Source organism: Panulirus ornatus, chromosome 14 (assembly GCF_036320965.1).
Source record: "Panulirus ornatus isolate Po-2019 chromosome 14, ASM3632096v1, whole genome shotgun sequence".
Classification (NCBI taxonomy): domain Eukaryota; kingdom Metazoa; phylum Arthropoda; class Malacostraca; order Decapoda; family Palinuridae; genus Panulirus; species Panulirus ornatus.
The window spans coordinates 49,718,231-49,735,068 of record NC_092237.1 but is presented as its reverse complement, the minus strand read 5'-3'; the positions used below and the strand labels follow the sequence as shown (position 1 = coordinate 49,735,068).

Here is a 16,838-nt window from a genome sequence, read left to right as displayed (position 1 = left end):
ACCACCCCATCTGTTTGTCAAATGGCTTTCCCCTTGTGTAAAATTCACTCTTTATATGACTGAATACAGTTTCTCTTGTTACCATTCCTTATTTTGTTCAGTGTGATGCCAGTGTTATTCAGTATTTGAATGTCCTAGTCCTGTCCTGTTGTTTCCTGCGAAAGTCCACATCAAGGCTAGGCCTTAATTGAAATACAGACATGTCAGTGAAAGGATAAAAAAAAGAGACAAGGGAAAGTTATTATGAATTGTGAATGAAGTGAAGAACCTGTCTTTTAAGATGTGCCTGGTCATAGTTATTGGGAGGGTGGAGAGTTCCGTAGCTTTGAGGTATAGGGAAAGAAAGTTATCAAAACAACTGATTCTCAAGTTGCCAACGGTCATATAGTAATCATGTGAGGCCCCAGCTTGCTATGTTATATGTTCTAGATAGTGGTGGGAGCACACAAGCATTGCAAAGTTAATCAGCCTAATATGTATAACAAAGCTTCATTTGTCTTATGTAACACCTTTGGTGTCTATTGTAGTGCTCTGTTGCCCAGCACAGAGTAATATTTGGTTCCATCATACTAACTTTTTTTCTGAAAAATAGCTTCTTCTGTCTTGTGTAGTATGTACATTATATGATGATTGATTTAAGAGTAAACTTAGTTATTTTCTGTAGGAAAAGAGCATGCACCAGATAAGGTATTATCTGATTTCATTATATTTCTTCCCAGTATTGATTCTATTCTTATGTCTTTATATCACAAGGTTTCATGCATCTGTCAGAATATATGAATTGTTTTCTTGAGAAATTCTAACATGTTTGCCCCTTTGATAACATTCCCATATTCTAGGAGATTTGTTCATTTTTCATGAAATTATCACAGTAATTACCTCGGTTGCATTTCTTTTATTGCAGTGGCAGCAGCACAACCGCATGTCATGTCTGTATCTTGGCTATCGCATATTCTGGGCATTGTACTTTAGTATGTGGGCCGTGTGGGCCTGGGCAGGATCTATGGGCTATGATGCAAACATCTCATTGAAAGGGTATTTCATGCTTTACATGACCAACTGGGGGATTTGGATTCTTGCTGTAGACACAACTATTCAAGCCATTAATGTAATTCTTCATTTCAAAAAGATTTCAGAGGAAGGTAAGTCTCGGAAAAGTTTTATGTTTTATAAGGTTGTTTATATGGACTACATAGTGCATTAGAATTTTGATGATTGTACCAGTTTAGCCACTTTTGCTCAAATATTCCTAGAGATTAGCTTAACAATGATAGTAATTAGTTATTATCACGGAAGTGTTTTTAGAACAGTTGAAAGTTGTGGAAATCTGAAACCATAGGAGTCATATTCTATTAAGAGAATAATACTTTGAGGGAAAAGAGATTTATTCGTTTGATATATACTATCAGTGATTTTGCCTTAGTGCTATCTCTGCCACAGCATTAAACATATGATAGGAAAGTTTGCAGAGCTTATGAGGTATTTTTCTTTTTGTAAGGGGACAATTACAGTGTAATTTTATATGAGCATGTGGAGGTACTCATATCTTTTTGTTCATATTACTTTCAAAACCATTTATCACTACCACTAGCCAGGCAAAACCATAAACTCAGTGTTTGTAATTTGAAGATGCTGTCAAACAAGAAGAGAAAAAGAATCTTGGAAAAGTAGGAATAGTGAAGAGTGTAAATGAACTAATAGCAAAGATTTTTCCCCCCATCTGTCTTCGCTTGAGTTTGACCAGTCTCTGAGCATATCCCCTATTAAAGATTATAACAATTCACTCACAGTGCTGAATTACTGCCCAAGCAACCACAGATGTCATCACAAGGGTGTTGCCCTCCTTTTCTTATTGCATACTATCCACAGGCGCCCTGTCATCTCCCCACCACCAACCCAGTTGAGTGACTGACAATATATGCATTTTGTATCTAGCCAGCTCAAAGATTGTCATGTGGATATTTTGTGAGAACATAGATTTTCCCTGAGTTGTCTTTTGCATGAGTGTGGTTGAGAGAGCAGAAGAGGGTGTGTTGAAATGGTTTGGACATATGGAGAGAATGAGTGGGGGAAGATTGACAAAGAGGATGTACGTGTCAGAGGTAGAGGGAACAAGGAGAAGCATGAGACCAAATTGGATGGAAGTGGAAGGATGGAGTGAAAAAGATTTTGGGTGGTCGGGACCTAAACATACAGGAGGGTTAGAGGCACATAAGGAATAGAGTGAATTGGAATGATGTGGTATACCGAGGTCGATGTGCTGTCTATGGACTGAACCAGAGGGCATGTGAAACATTTAGGGTGAACCATGGAAAGGTTTCTGAGGCCTGGATGTGGAGAGGGAGCTATGGTTTCAGTGCATTACACTTGACAGCTAGAGACTGAGTGTGAACGAATTTGGCCATTTTTGTCTGTTTTCCTGATGCTACCTTGCTGAAGCGGGAGGTAGCGATGCTGTTTCCTGTGGATGAAGGCATGCGAGTATGAATAGTTAAATGTGTAAACAGTGGGTAACTTGAAGAGAAAAAAGACAAAAGGGTCACTTTTAAGGCTCAGCGATTTTAACAGCATTTCAAAATGTTCCTGCAAAGAGCTGCAAAGTTTACTTCTTTCATGTGCTCAGCCATACTTTCAGGTTACATCCATGGTTTTGGATGTAATATGATCATGAGCTAGACAGCTAGAAACTGTCTGTGAACGAACGTGGCCAATTTTGTCTGTTTTCCTAACACTACCTTGCTGAAGCGGGAGGTAGTGATACTATTTCCTGTATGGCAGGGTAGCCCAGGAATGGATGAAGGCATGCAAGTATGAATAGTTAAATGTGTAAAACAGTGGGTAACTTGAAGAGAAAAAAGATAAAAGGGTCACTTTTAAGGCTAAGTGAGTTTAACATCATTTCAAAACTTCCCTACAAAGAGCTGAAAAGTTTACTTCTTTCATGTGCTCAACCATACTTTCAGGCCACATCCATGGTTGTGGATGTAATATGATCACTTAGCTAATCAGTAATTGCTCCATCTCTTTGGTCATTAGTTCAATACAGTAAATTTACTCATAGAATTTTCAAATACTTACCTTCATAAGTCTAAGACACAGGCAGAAAAGGCACTTCGGTAATAATCTTGATAGCTTGCCATACTGAAAGCAAAATCTTAGATATCTTAAGAACTAAGGCATATTTTGAAACTCCAGGTGAAGCAACTTATCCTTCAATGACACCGTTGATGAAAGTGTCGTGGGTTCTCTCCAACATCACGGGAGCTCTTCACATTTTCATTACATCTGCATACTGGATCACCGTTTATCCTATGAGGAGTGGTGAGTCCCAGACAGCCAACAGAATGCCAGGTGTGTAGAATGTCCATATTTGCAAACTGCTGCTTCCTCAGTCTTCACTTTCTACAAGTCTTCAAATTCCCGTATGCCTCTCTGCTGGTTTGAACTACGGTGCTTGATGAACAGTAAAGTTCATGTCTCACCCTTCTTATCTATGCTGCAAGTATTATTGAATCTTGGTGCTTTAACCCCTTTGAGTGAGGAGAGCAGTTCTGACCCATGATTATGAATGAAGTTGTGATGCAAGACTAGATTTCTTCATTGCATTATGATTAATGAAAAATCAAGTATTTTCATACTAAGACCATTTTTGTTTTTCCTGCACAAAGGTTATATTTTGCAGAGGTATGTTTAATGTAAACAAGATTAAGATTATAATTTTGTTCCTATTATTATACTTGATTGTCGTTTCCCGGGTCAGCAAGATAGTGACAGGAAACAGATGAAGAACGGCCCATCCACTCATATACACATATGTATACATAAATGCATATACACACAAATATACATACATATACATATCAACATATACATACACATAGACATATTTGTATATGCAAATGTACATATTCATACTTGCTTGCCCTCATCCATTCCTGGAAACACCCTGCCTTACAGGCAACAGCATTGCTACTTTCTGCTTCAGCAAAAAGGCAAGGAAAACAGACAAAAAGGCCACATTCGTTCGCAGTTAGTCTCTAGCTGTCATGTGTAATGCACCAAAACTACAGCTTCCTATCCTTATCCAGGCCTCACAGACCTCTCCATGGTTTACCCTAGACATTTCATGTTCCCTGGTTCACTTCATTGACAGCATGTTGACCCTGTTATACCATATCGTTCCAATTCACTCGATTCCTTGCCTGCCTCTCACCCTCTTGTATGTTCAGACCTCGATCGTTCAAAATCTTTTTTCACTCCATCCTTCCACCTCCAATTTGGTCTCCCATTTCTCCTTGTTCCCTCCACCTCAGACACATATATCCTCTATATCAACCTTTCCTCACTCATTCTCTCCATGTGTCCAAACCCATTCAACGCACCATCTTCTACTTTCTCAACCACACTCTTTTGACTACCACACATCTCTCTCTTACCCTTTCATTACTTACTCGATCAAACCACCTCACACCACATATTGTCCTCAGACATATCATTTCCAACACATCCACCCTCTGTGCAACCCTATCTATAGCCCATGCCTCGCAACCATATACTATTGTTGAAACCACTATTCCTTCAAACATACCCATTTTTGCTCTCCAAGGTAACGTTCTCTCTTTCCACACATTCTTCATCACTCCCAGAACCCTCAGCTCCTCCCCCACCTTGTGACTCGCTTCTGCTTCCATGGTTCCACTCGCTGCTAAGTCCACTCCCAGATATCTAAAACACTTCACTTCCTCCAATTTTTCTCCATTAAAACATACATCCAAATTAACTTGTCCCTCAACCCAACTGAACCTAATAACCTTGCTCATATTCACATTTACTCTCAACTTTCTCCTTTCACACTTTTTTCTAAACTCAGTCACCAACTTCTGTAATTTCTCACGAATCAGCCACCAGTGTTGTATCATCAGCAAACAACAACTGACACTTCCCAAGCCCTATCATCCCCAGTAGACTGCATACTTGCCCCTCTCTCCAAAACTCATGCATTTACCTCCTTAACCACCCAATCCATAAACAAATTAAACAGCTATGGTGACATCACACACCCCTGCCGCAGACCAACCTTCACTGGGAACCAGTCACTCTCCTCTCTTCCTACTTGTATGTATATGAGCCGTACATCTTTGGTAAAATTATTTCACAGCTTTAGAAGCTCACCTCCCATGCCATCTACTCTTAAGACCTTCCACAAAGCATTTCTATCAATCCTATCATATGCTCTCTCCAGATCCATAATTGCTACATACAAATCCATCTTTTTCTAAGTATTTCTCACACATTCTTCAAAGCAAACAGCTAATCCACACATTCTTTACCACTTCTGAAACCACACTGATCCTCCCCAATCTGATGCTCTGTACATGCCTTCACCCTCTCATTCAGTACCCTCCTATACAATTTCCCAGGGATACTCAACAAACATACGCCTCTGTAGATTGAACACCCACCTTTATCCCCTTTGTACAATGGCACTATGCATGCATTCCGCCAATCCTCAGGCACCTTACCATGATCCATACATGCATTGAATATCCTCACTAACCAGTCAACAACTCAGTTACTCCCTTTCTTAATGAAGTCAACTGCAGCACAATCCAAACCCACCGCTTTGCCTGATTTCATCTTCCACAAAGCTTTCTTTACCTTTTCTCTCTTAACCAAACCATTCTCCCTGACCCCTCTCACTTTGAACTTCATCCCAAACAAAACATGCTATATCTGTCACTCTATCATCAAACACATTCAACAAACCTTCAAAATACTCACTCCATCTCCTCCTCACTTCATCACTACCTGTTATCACTTCCCCCCTTGCCTCCTTCACTGATGTTCCCATTTGTTCTCTTGTCTTACGTATGGTATTTATCTCCTACTGAAATATCTTTTTATTCTCTGTAAAGTTATGATACTCTCTCGCCCCAACTGTTGTGTGCCCTCTTTCAACTCTTGCACCTTTCTCTTGACCTCCTGCCACTTTCTTATATACATCTCCCTGTCATTTGTACTCCTTCCTTGTATCTTCCAAACACCTCTTTTCTCTTTCACTAACAACTTTACTTCTTCATCCCACCACTCACTGTCCTTTCTAATCTGCCCATCTCCTACCTTTCTCTTGCCACATGCATCTTTTGCACATGCCTTTACTGCTTTGCGAGATACATCCCATTTCTCACCCACTTTCACATCATTTGCTCTCATCTTTTGCCATTCTACACTTAATCTCTCCTGATACTTCCTCACACAAGTCTCCTTTCCTAGCTCACTGATTCCCACCACTATCTTCTCCCCAACATATACACATATATACACATACACACACCAGTTAATACATACAGTGTATGTATATGTATTTACTGTATTTTATTTTTTTCAGATGAAGAGTTGAATGAGATAGGTGTAAACACCCACATTATGCCTGGCTTATACATCCTTTTGGATGTGGCTGTTTCAGCGACCCCACGTCGTCTCCTTCATGCATACCAGCCTTCACTTTTCCTCACCGTTTATACGCTTTTCAACCTCATGTACTACCTTTGCGGTGGCTTGGTATGTACAGTTTTAACAGGTTGTAATCATTAGATGTTTAAGATATTTTGCTTTGTCATGTTTCACAACAAAACAGGGTTGGAAATATATATTTTTTTCCCTCATGTTTGTTGTATTAAAAATGTCCACCATTTTCCTTATGAGGAATCATGGTGTACATCATAACTGATGGTAAGAGGGAAATGTGAAATGAAAACCATTGTGTGGATAATCAGTGATCGCTAACTCTCAAATTGGTTACACCTCTGCCTGACCTCCTCTAACATTTTCATGGCAGCTGCCTCCACTTTTTGAATCCTAAAACATTTTATCCACAACAGTATCTAGGAACCTGGCATAAGCTTGTGTGTGTATATGTGAGTATAAATAAGGTTGAGACATGGTAAATGAACAAGGGTAAGAGATGTGAGGCAAGGCATCTCTAGATACTGTTAGTGTGTGACCTGTGGATTAAGTGACAGCAAGAAAAGCAAGCCATACATGTACATCTAGAGTTTCTACTGGGAAAGACTTTGTGGTATATGGGTAACCATCATTGCAGGATTTTTCCTATTTCTAAAGTGCTAATTACAGTTGCTTGAGACTTAAGAAACTCTACATACTGATGAAGTGTGCCTTTGAATTAAATGATGGGAAAAGGTAACCCATACAAGTATGGGAGGGATCCCTGTATGTTAACCTGTATAAGTATGGCTGGAGTCTTTTAGGGGTTAGGATACCTTTACAAACTTGCAGTTGAGGCATTTTGTACATTAGATTGATTACTAATGACAGTTCAGCACACACTGGTATGTGATTTTGTAAGAGCAGTATCAATCATTTCATTCAAGATTCCCAGTTCATTTAAAAGTAACTGTATTAATTGCATGTAATGCTTCTGTTTGGGCTAGACCTGCACAATGAATTTTGTTAATTCACTGAGAAGGGAGTTAGGTCATTATACAGGATTCATAATTGTTACAGAATTATCATTTTAATATGGTGTTTGTATTTTCCCACTCTCAGATTTATTTGCAAATCTAACTCATCATTGAATGCTATTTTAGTTTCAAACTGAAGCAGAGTGAAATACAGTTTTTGATGCTTGACTGCTGGTACCCATCTAACACAAAATATCACAAATTCTGTTTCATTTTACACATTTTTATATTTGTTCATTCCCTCTCTAGTTTGTTTCTTGAAAACTTATGTCATTACAATGCTCATCTTTGTATCTCCTGTTAATAGTATTGATATTTTCCCCACTGATAGTTTTCGTCCCAAATGGAGCTCCATCATTGATTTTTCAATTTCCAGGATACCATTCATAACGCTAGATTCAGCATCAAAGTTGTGTTAGTTCCTCTAATAATAATGTACGAATTAGCATTACCCTATAAAGGGGGTAGGTTAAAAACTATATATGCAGGTAGGCATAAGATGGGAGGCTTCTATGGTTGACTAAGAATCACCATAACAGAAAGAAATAAGAGGACAATGGTCAGAAGGGTCCTTTTCATCAGAGAAAAAGAAATCAGCAGTGTTCCTCATGGTTCAGGTTTGGGGCCACCATTGTTTTTCATACATGTAAAGGACTCAAATCTTACTTCAGTGTGTCTGCAGATAAGATAAAGATTTTGAAAGATATAAAGAATATTCAGGATTGTGAAAACTTACAAAAGTTGCTACACTGATAATGGGGTATAGTGAACTGAAGCCAAGCCGTGACTGTTCTCTTATGGAGTGAAAATTACTGGAACTTTTCTTCCAAAGAGAGACTTAGTGGTGGCTTTAAAATATGGTCTGTTAAGAGAATTACCAAGGAACTTCTTTGTATTCTGATGACTGTGCCATGTAATGGAGCCACTTTATCATGGTGTGAGGGTTGTGTACTTTGAAGCAATGAGCAGTGCTAGTGGGGACTTGGGTCCCTGGTAGGATCACTCAAGGATAGGTATTGGATATCGTTGAGAGAGGCTAGAATGAATGGTTCCAACCCATCAGTGAAGGAAAGCATCAAAGCTATAGTGTCTCTATAGCTGAAACAAATTAGTTAACTGAAATTACTTGCTTTAAATTCTCCTCTGTATGGAGAAGCAGGAGACCACAAGAGCATATGGTTGAGGGGGTGTGCTTATGCCTCTATTTGTCAAAGGATTCATACCTGAAAAGTAGCAGCACCACTCCACTAAATTTGTGACCCCCTGGGAGTACCAATTCGAGCCATTGTGGTTAGAGAAAATGACTTCTTTTGATAGTATGTGAAATATTTTTGGCTGACTTCTATACCCCAAAACTCAGCAGCTTTATAAGTGAATATGGAAAGGAAATGGAACATTGCTTTACTAACTCATGAGCCTTTTCTGGTTCATCAGAAAGGGGACTCAAAGAGTCAAGATATAAGATTGGAATCAATTGAAAAGAATTCTGTTGAGGAATCCTCCTTTAGAAAAATTCCCAACTCTTTAGACATACTATTTACCAAAAAGATTGAAAGCCTGTCTGTATTTGAGATGTGTAAGGGTATTATGGGTGTGAACTTTCCAATTAATCAAAAGTCATTCAGATGATTGAATAATTAAGAAGCCTGTATTCTGTCTGTTGAAATTAGTTTCTCCATTAATCCTCTTCAGGATTACATGGGCCGTCCTGCCCTCTACCCTGTGTTAGATTGGACTCGTCCTGGAAGTACAATTGGAATAATGATGACAGTTTTACTAGGGCTTATACCATTACTACATGCTGTCCTTTGTGCCCTCTACACTGCCAGAGTCAAAGCTTGGCGCATTCTCAAAATATCCAGGTAAATACAGTTTGAAAGTAAGGTAATTTGGTTTGTGTAAGCACACTAATAATTTGTTTATTCATGCAAATGTCTAGTTAACTGTTCCCCCACTAGCTAAATTGTTAAAGGTTTATGCTTAAGGAATCTGTACAAATGCCTACCTGTTTTAAATATTGAAAATCTTATTCATGGATTCTTTTGTCCAAGGTAATACTTTACTCATTATTCAGAATTCAGTCCCTTGTTTCATTCACAGGGCCAAACAGAACTTAAAGAATGTTATTAATTTTGTTGTTTGGCCAGAGGTAGTCATTTATAGTCCTCATAGCCATAGACTAAATTAACCTTTTACACCAGGAAGGGTAGCACTCCATGATAATGGGAAGCACTGCAAATATGATTTAGCCATTTGTTTATTCATTATTGGTTTTGCAGTTGGTTTATTATGAAATTTAGGTGGTTTGAAGGTGTACGTGTATGCGATTGTGTAATGCCTGTACTTAGAATTACAAGAAAGGTTGTAGCCATGTTTGTAGGATGAGAAATATTGGAGAGAAATGGAAGGTGTTGTTGCACGAGGTTTTGATCACAAATATAGGTAGAGCAAGACTGGTAAAGAATGGAAGAGGTACTTGCATCATACAAATGATACTGCCTTAATGAAACAAAATAAAGAATTCTGCAAAGTTATTGTGAAGTGTATGTGGGAGGCAAAATTGGAAAGTGCTTTTCACAAAAATGTGGTAATATTAAAAAACTGTACGTGGTTGATATATGGTTGAATTTTGAGAGGGTTGATGAGTTTGAGATTTACAGATGCTGTAAGCATCAATAATGAAGATGAAAGAATGGATTTTGAAGTAATAGAGACTTATTAAAAGTTAAGTTGGTGGCTCTCTTAGGAAAGTTGTAAAGGACGAGAATACTTGCTTTCTGGTTTGGTGGAATCTAGTGGGAGGCATACTTCAAACTAAAGTATAGAAATGAAGCATACAAGTATATGTGCAACAAAAGAGTAACATGAGGTGAAATTCTCTGGATGCAGGGACATAACAACAATAGGAAACAATGAAGAAGCATGAGGAAATAGAAAGCTTATGGGACAGATGGAAAGTACATGTATGTGAGTGTGATTTACGTATGTAGAATTATTAGATACATGCAAGAATAGGGGTTTGTGGAGGAAGCTGTTCATAATAAACCTTGGTGAATGCTGGGATTTGGCCCATGGAATTATTACATAACCCAAGGCAGCTTTACAATCAGTAGCAGGGAAAGGATGGAATCCTTTGGAGTAAGAGTTCTTCAAAGAGATTGTATTCCAATGATACAACCTTTCCAAAGATGACATCACATTTGTGGTATAACCATACACAGGTGGAGCCCAGCAGTGCCGGGCACTTGGAGTAGATTTAGTTATCATTCATATGGCAAACTAATATTTCCAGAATCAATGTCTCTCTTACTTTAATCTACAGGTTGAGTATCCCATATCTAAAATGCCTGGGACCAGAAGTGTTTCAGATTTTGGAATATTTGCATGTACATAATGAGAGATCTTGGGGATGGGACCCAAGGCTTAACACAAAATCCATTTATGTTTCATGTACACCTTATACACATAGCCTAAAGGTAATTTATACAATATTTTTAATAATTTTGAGCATGAAACAAAATGTGTGTAACACTGACCCATCAGAAAGCCAAGGTGTCACAACCTCAGCTACCCATGTGGACAATCTGCGATTGTTTAGCATCACCTTCATTCCTGACTGAATTTATATGCTCCTGTTAAGTGTGATATTTTCAACTTGTAACGTCATGTTGCTGCTCAAAAAGTTGCAGATTTTGGAGCATTTCAGATTAGGGATGCTCCACCTGTGCTCATTTTATTCTTTCCCCCATAGTTGAGAGGGAGCACCAGGAACAGATGAAGGAAGACCCATTCACTCGTATCCACTTTTCAGCTATTATGTTTAATACACTCATGTACCAGTATCAGTATTACATTAGCTATGTAAATCCACAACCATTTTCTGTAAGTCCATATTGGTTACATATCTGTTTATCCTACTACTCCAAAAAAGCTCTTTTAGCAGTAAATGTTAAAGCATATTACTGTACTATCACCACCAATATTTAATCTACTTATATAGGTACTCATAAGTCATTCATTTGTTGCCAACTTGCAGACTGATAGTCCAGATTTATTTTCAAAATTTGAAATTATTGCAATGTTAGAATTTAGCCCTCCATTTGTTGCCATAAGGAGATGGAAAATATAAGGGCACAGTTACAATTGTAATTGAGAAAAAGATGTTTTCAGTCCCTAACATGTTTTGCATGAAGAACTCTGCCTGTGCCACATTGTTCATAGTAATTTACTTTCTTAATTGATTAAAACCATCAGATGTAACTTTCTCTTTTTTTACAGATATGTTCGTGAGGAAGATGAAACAGATCAAGTTGAAGAGGGAGCACAAGAGCAAAAGGTTTAGAAGATATTCAGTGAATGAAGTTGTCTGCCCCTTGATTTTCAGATTTCTTAGCATAAAGAAATAAGGGTTGTTTCAGCTTTTTACATTCTAATAAGAATATTTATGAAATTCACTGTCATAAAAGAAAACCTGAACACAAGTATATCCAGTTACGTAAAGCATGAATTTTAGTGTCATGTCAATAAAAATCTATTTATTAATCATTGTTTAGCATGAAATATCGAGCACAAACCAGATCTCAACCAGAGGACTGCTCTAAATGTATCAAACAGACTGGCCTCATATTGTAGTCAGTTCAGTTTGTTTATATTCAAATACATGGATGGATATATCTCAGTGATATAAGATAATTCATGTTGTAATATGAATACTGTATTTCATTTCCCTTTGGCAATGATCAAGAAAACAATCAGTGCATTTTATATTATGTATTATTATTTCAAAACACCCTCTTCTGCTCTCTCAACCACGCTCTTTTTATTTCCACACATCTCTCTTACCCTTACGTTACTTACTCGATCAAACCACCTCACACCACACATTGTCCTCAAACATCTCATTTCCAGCACATCCATCCTCCTGCGCACAACTCTATCCATAGCCCACGCCTCGCAACCATACAACATTGTTGGAACCACTATTCCTTCAAACATACCCATTTTTGCTTTCCGAGATAATGTTCTCGACTTCCACACATTTTTCAAGGCTCCCAAAATTTTCGCCCCCTCCCCCACCCTATGATCCACTTCCGCTTCCATGGTTCCATCCGCTGACAGATCCACTCCCAGATATCTAAAACACTTCACTTCCTCCAGTTTTTCTCCATTCAAACTCACCTCCCAATTGACTTGACCCTCAACCCTACTGTACCTAATAACCTTGCTCTTATTCACATTTACTCTTAACTTTCTTCTTCCACACACTTTACCAAACTCAGTCACCTTATTATTATTATAATTATTATTATTATTATTTTATTATTTTATTATTATTATTATTATTGTTGTTGTTGTTGTTATTATTATTATTATTATTATTATTATTATTATTATTATTATTATTATTATACAACCTTAGGACCCATTTTATGGGGCTCCTGCACCTTCAAGTGTTTGAAGTAGTCACAAGTAGGGAAATGATGACTTTAGACTTCCATGGAGTGAGAAGTTAGTTTTTGAGATGACTCCTTTTCATTCATTAATGATATATCCTATCCTTGCTAAGGGTGACTTTTCACTCAAAGTGTAACCCCATCCAGGCAAAGTCTGATAGTAGGGTATGTATATGTGTATAATTTTCTTTACCTTTTTTCCGGTTTTTCACTCTTGCTATTTCCCACATAGAGAGGTAGCACCAGGAAGATATAAAGAACAGCCACATTGCTTACATCCACCCTTTAGTTATCAAGTATAATGCAATGAAACTAGAACCTCCCTACACACAGCCAAGGCCCATAGACCTTCAAGTGGTTTCCCTTGATCCCTCTATCCTTTGCCCGTTTTACACCCTTCAATACGTTCAGGCCATGATCACTCAAATTATGTCTCGCTCTGTCCTTTTAACTCAGCCTTGGTTCCCTCTTCTCCTTATTCCTTCTCCTTCTGACATGTATTCCTTCTTAGGCAGCCTGTCCTCACTCACCCTATCTTATTCAGCTAACCCTTCTCACACCACATGTTGTCCTCAAATATTTAATTTCCAACACATCCATTTTCTTCCATTTTTTTTTTTTTTTCTTGGGGACCAATGCCCTAGATAGTGTTTTAGTCTGAGTTGAAATGGCAGTTGTTTATTACTTCTTGAGTGTGTATGTGTTTTGTCAGTGTTACATTTGCTGGAGATAGGAGGATGTAAGGCAGGGGTAGGTTGTTTTTATTTCTGTTTGGGGATGAGTACTTAGTTGAGGAGTGGTTTAGGTAGGATAGATCTTTTGCTATTATGAGGTAATGATTGCCGAGCATGTTGTGGTGGGATTGTATTGGGAGGATCTTTGTTTCATTGTGTAAGTTTTGATTACTTTTGGTTGCTAAACAGCCATTGATTGTTGTGTGTTCCATATTGTGTGGTTACCAGCTTTGTTACATTTGCTTTTGAGAAAATGAAAGAGTAGGCAGGTGAAGCAAAGTTTAGAATGGAGTGACCATTGTTTGTGGTGCTACCTCAGTAAATTGGGAAATAATGAAATGTATGATTTTTTCATGGTTGAGCGATGTTTCCCACATTAGTGAGGTAGCACCAGGAGTACACGAAGAAAGGCTACATCTGCTAACTGCTGTTATCTGGCTGTTGAGTAATGCACTGAAACCAGAGCTCCTTATCCACAACCAGACTCCACACACTTCACATGCTTTGGTTCAGTGTACTGACACCACGTTGACCCCAGTATACCACACTTTAGTTGGGGTATGAGTTTGAATAGAGAAATATTGAAGGAAGTGAAATGTTTTAGATATCTGGGAGTAGACATGGCAGCAACTGGAACCATGGAAGCAGAAGTGTCATAGGGTAGGGGAGGGGGCAAAGATTCTGGGAGAACTGAAGAATGTGTAGAAAGAGAGAACATTATCTGAGAGGGCAAAAATGGGTATGTTTGAGGAAATAAGAGTCCCAATATTATGTAGATGCAAGGCATGGGCTATAGATAAGGCTGTGCAGAGGAGGGTGGATGTGTTGGAAATGACATGTTTGAGGACAATATATGGTGTAAGGTGGTTTGATCTAGTAAGTAATGAAATGGTAAGAGATGTGTGGTAATTAAAAGAATGTGGCTGAGAAAGCAAAAAAGGGTGTACTGAAATGGTTTTGACATCTGGAGAGAATGAAAGAGGAAAGGTTGACTAAGAGGATATTTGTGTTAAGTGGAGAGAACAATTAGAACATGGAGGCCAGATTGGAGATGGAAGGATGGAGTGAAGAAGATTTTGAGTGATTAGGGTATGAACATGCAGGAGGATGAAAGGCGTGCAAGGGATAGAGTGAATTGGAATGATGTCATATACTGGGGTTGATATGATGTCAGTGGACTAAACAAGGGCATGTGGAGCATGGAAAGGTCTGTGGAACCTGGTTATAGATAGGGAGCTGTGGATTCATTGCATTACACATGACGCCTATAGAATGGACGAGAGAGGAGATGGCCCTTCTCCTTCTGTTCCTCGCCCTATCTTGCTAATGTGGGAAAGGAGATCAAGTATGAATTTGGATAGAGCTGTGGTTTTGGTGCATTACTCATGACAGCTAGAGAATGAGTGTAAGCTGATGTGACCTTTCTTCGTCTGTTTCCTGGCGCTACCTCGCTGACGTAGGGGGTGGTGGTGATGTTTCCAGTGGGGATGGGATGGCACAGGGAATGGATGAAGACAAGCGAGTATGAATATGTACATGTGTATATTTGTATATGGCTGTGTATGTGTGTGTATATATATATATATTTTTTTTTAATACATATTCGCCATTTCCTGTGTTAGCGAGGTACCATTAAGACAGAGGACTGAGCCTTAGAGGGAATATCCTCACTTGGCCCCCTTTTCTGTCCATGCTTTTGGAAAAATAAAAATGGGAAGGAAGGATTTCCAGCTCCCCACTCCCTCCCCTTTTCGTCGCCTTCTGCAACATGTAGGGAATACATGAGAAGTATTCTTTCTCCCCATCCCCTACATATATATATATATATATTTTTCATACTATCTGCCATTTCCCACATTAGCAAGGTAGTGTTAAGAACAGAGGACTGAGCCTTTGAGGGAAATCCTCTCTTGGCCCCCTTCTCCGTTCCTTCTGGAAAATTAAAAACAAGAGGGGAGGATTTCCGGCCCCCCGCTTCCTCCCCTTTTAGTCGCTTTCTACGACACACATGGAATATGTGGGAAGTATTCTTTCTTCCCTATCCCCAAAAACAAGAGGGGAGGATTTCCGGCCCCCCGCTTCCTCCCCTTTTAGTCGCTTTCTACGACACACATGGAATATGTGGGAAGTATTCTTTCTTCCCTATCCCCAGGGATAATATATATATATATATATATATATATATATATATATATATATATATATATGTGTGTGTGTGTGAAGGTGGTTTGATCAAGTAAGTAACGTAAGGGCAAGAGAGATGTGTGGAAATAAAAAGAGCGTGGTTGAGAGAGCAGAAGAGGGTGTTTTGAAATGGTTTGGGCACATGGAGAGAATGAGTGAGGAAAGATTGACCGAGAGGATATATGTGTCGGAGGTGGAGGGAACGAGGAGAAGTGGGAGACCAAATTGGAGGTGGAAAGATGGAGTGAAAAAGATTTTGTGTGATCGGGGCCTGAACATGCAGGAGGGTGAAAGGAGGGCAAGGAATAGAGTGAATTGGATCGATGTGGTATACCGGGGTTGACGTGCTGTCAGTGGATTGAATCAGGGCATGTGAAGCGTCTAGGGTAAACCATGGAAAGCTGTGTAGGTATGTATATTTGCGTGTGTGGACGTGTATGTATATACATGTGTATGGGGGTGGGTTGGGCCATTTCTTTTGTCTGTTTCCTTGCGCTGCCTCGCAAACGCGGGAGACAGCGACAAAGCAAAAAAAAAAAAAAAATGTGAAGCGTCTGGGGTAAACCATGGAAAGTTTTGTGGGGCCTGGATGTGGAAAGGGAGCTGTGGTTTCGGTGCATTATACATGACAGCTAGACTAAGTGTGAACGAATGTGGCCTTTGTTGTCTTTTCCTAGCGCTACCTCACGCACATGGGGGGGGACGGGGTTTTCATTCCATGTGTGGCAGGGTGGTGACGGGAATGAATAAGGCAGACTATGAATTATGTACATGTGTATATATGTATATATCTGTGTGTGTATATATATGTATGTGTTGAGATCTATAGATATGTATATGTGCTGTGTGTGGACGTGTATGTATATACATGCGTATGTGGGTGGGTTGGGCCATTCTTTTATCTGTTTCCTTGCGCTACCTCGCTAACGCGGGAAATGGCAAATAGTATGAAAAAAAAATATTTATTTTATATTTAGTCACTGTCT

General features: G+C 39.0%; 1 protein-coding gene across 2 annotated transcripts in view; it reads left to right on the top strand.

Annotated features, from left to right (window-relative positions):
- LOC139753395 (uncharacterized) overlaps nt 1-12,191 on the top strand; it is an 89,196-nt gene extending 77,005 nt beyond the window's left edge. The window contains exons 6-10 of one of the 2 annotated variants that reach the window (XM_071669845.1): nt 905-1,142; nt 3,196-3,321; nt 6,389-6,561; nt 9,174-9,343; nt 11,760-12,191. In XM_071669845.1, coding sequence (XP_071525946.1) covers nt 905-1,142; nt 3,196-3,321; nt 6,389-6,561; nt 9,174-9,343; nt 11,760-11,823 — 771 coding nt within the window. In that variant the 3' untranslated portion in view covers nt 11,824-12,191. Of the gene's footprint in view, nt 1-904; nt 1,143-3,195; nt 3,352-6,388; nt 6,562-9,173; nt 9,344-11,759 lie in introns of both variants that reach the window. The other variant, XM_071669844.1, reaches the window with a different exon arrangement.
- The last annotated feature ends 4,647 nt before the right edge of the window (nt 12,192-16,838 follow it).